Consider the following 2500-nt stretch of genomic DNA (forward strand, 5'->3'; position numbering starts at 1 on the left):
TTAGATGAATTTCATTCTTCACTAGATTGGTAAAGTTGAATATTAGTTGTTTTATCATAACTAACCTCTCAGTCTGTATCTTTTCCCATCTATCAGTTTTCAGCAATCTGTCTGTCTGTCATTACGTCTGCCTCTGTCTGTCTATCTGTCATACTGTCTATCTCTCTGACTGACTCTGTCTGTCTGTCTCGATTTGCCTCTGTCTGTCTATATATCTGTCTGTCTGTCTGTCTGTCTGTCAATCTCTCTCTCTCTCTCTCTCTCTCTCTCTCTCTCTCTCTCTCTCTCTCTCTCTCTCCTTCCTCTCTCTCCCTCTTGCTCTCCCTGTTCTACTTTCCCTCTCCATTTCACCACACCTTTCTCTTCTCTCTCACTACTTTTTTAATCCGATTGCGTCTTGATTAGAACAAAATAAATATAATTATACATATCTTAATCATAAAAAAAATAACAATCACTTATTTTTCTTTCAACCCTTTTTCCACAGCGAACGAGAGCAAGTATTGGAATATATGCACCAGTACGATCATATGAAGAGACAGCTCGAGTTACTCCAGTAAGTTTGGCTTTTGTTTGCATTTCTAATCAGGATTTGTTTACACACACACACACATACACACACACACACACACACACACACACACACACACACACACACACACACACACACACACCCACACCCACACCCACACCCACACACACACACACACACACACACGTATATATATATATATATATATATATATATATATATATATATATATATATATATATATATATATAATTTTTTCACGTTGTGTCGATAGGAATGAGTTATAATTTCTGGGTGTTTATATATACAGGAAATCGAAATCGAGGTGTAAGAGCCTTCATACACATCAAGTTAATTTCGAATGGAATATTCCACAACCTCCTCCTCATTCATATTCTATTACCTTGAAACCATGCTAATACCTACTCTCCCTCATCAACGCAAGCTTCGTAGAAATGGCGAAATCAGTCAATCATCTATCATCTATCCTACTCGATTAAAGACCACCTGTTGGGAAGGATGGAACCAAATATCTCATACCCAGAGAGAAAAATATTGATCTCTAACATACAGACGTTTAGCTGGCATAAGTAATCGATATGTCCAAACCATCCGTTATAAGCAATTATTATATTCCAGTAGGTTAGTTTAGTCGTGTTTTGTGTATTGTCATGGGAGAACTTAACTAAAGTCTTCCCCATAACTATCCACCTGTCTATAGTAATGGGCAAAGGACAGCAAAGTCGCCTTTGTCTATCTTAATCTTATCTTTTAAGGATCAAGGGTATAGTCTTCTTATCTCTTACGTGTTGTTTCTTGTTTTTGAGAACGGAAAAAAAGAAAAGAAAAACTCTCTCTCTTTCTCTCTCTCTCTATCCATCTACCTACCTATCTATCTATCTATCTATCTATCTACCTATCTATCTATCTATCTTTATAAGGTTGATAGGGATTATGAGTAATGATATAGTTTATATGATGCGAGATAGAGAACACACTATTCACGTAATTCTGGTAATGTTGTAATGTTAAAACGCCAAATATATGTTTTGACAGATTATTCACTTTCATTTCTAACTTTCTTATATTTTGCTCTGAGATTTTTTTTTTTTTTTTTTTTTTTTTTTTATTGTAAAGTTGATTATTTCCCTAGTCTTAATTTCCATACTTTGCTTTGGTATTTATTCTATCATACCCCTTAAACGTAACACACGCAAACGTTAAAGTACACACACACACACACACACACACACACACACACACACACACACACACACACACACACACACACACACACACACACACTCACACACACACACACACACACACACACACACACACACACACTCACACACGCCCGCACAGCAAAATTACGCACTTACATCCACTTACATTCGCCAATACAAACCAACCTCATTTCCTAATAGAACACAATACACACGCATAACTATAATAATGATAAAAACAATAAATACGTAAATTAATGAATATATGATGAATAAATAAACGAATGAATATATGATGATTAAATAAGTGAATAAATGAATAACAAATAAGGAGATGAATAGACGGACGCATAAATGAGTAAATATAAATACAAACACATTAACGTATAAATAAACAAGCAAGCCAATTGAACAAACAAACAAACACATGAACGTATAAATAAACAAGCAAACTAGTGAACAACCAAGCAAACAAACAAACAAACAACAGCATTCGAATAATAAACAAAAAATAATGCAATTGCCTCTCGCCGATCTGACAGCGAAGCCAACAAGAGGCTCCAGGACACCAACGACAGCATGAGGGACGCGATGGAGTTCGAGTGGCGTCGGTCTCCTCTGGGCTCGAGGTGTTCCAGCAACAGGAGTTCCTTGAGGCAGCCGAAGGAGAGGAGGCGGAGCAAGAGGTGGGTTGAGGACGAGGCTTTAGGACGTGGGGTTCTAAAGGTGCTGTTGCGCGTGT

General features: G+C 37.0%; 1 protein-coding gene across 1 annotated transcript in view; it reads left to right on the forward strand.

The window, feature by feature from the left end:
* The window catches only part of LOC125042423 (ras and EF-hand domain-containing protein homolog), a 54765-nt gene that overhangs the window by 12463 nt on the left and 39802 nt on the right, over positions 1 to 2500 (forward strand). The window contains exons 6-7 of the mRNA XM_047638054.1: positions 488 to 556; positions 2301 to 2444. Of these exons, the coding sequence (XP_047494010.1) occupies positions 488 to 556; positions 2301 to 2444 (213 nt within the window). The remainder of the gene's footprint in view (positions 1 to 487; positions 557 to 2300; positions 2445 to 2500) is intronic.

The sequence above is a fragment of the Penaeus chinensis genome, chromosome 32 (genome assembly GCF_019202785.1).
Source record: "Penaeus chinensis breed Huanghai No. 1 chromosome 32, ASM1920278v2, whole genome shotgun sequence".
NCBI lineage: Eukaryota > Metazoa > Arthropoda > Malacostraca > Decapoda > Penaeidae > Penaeus > Penaeus chinensis.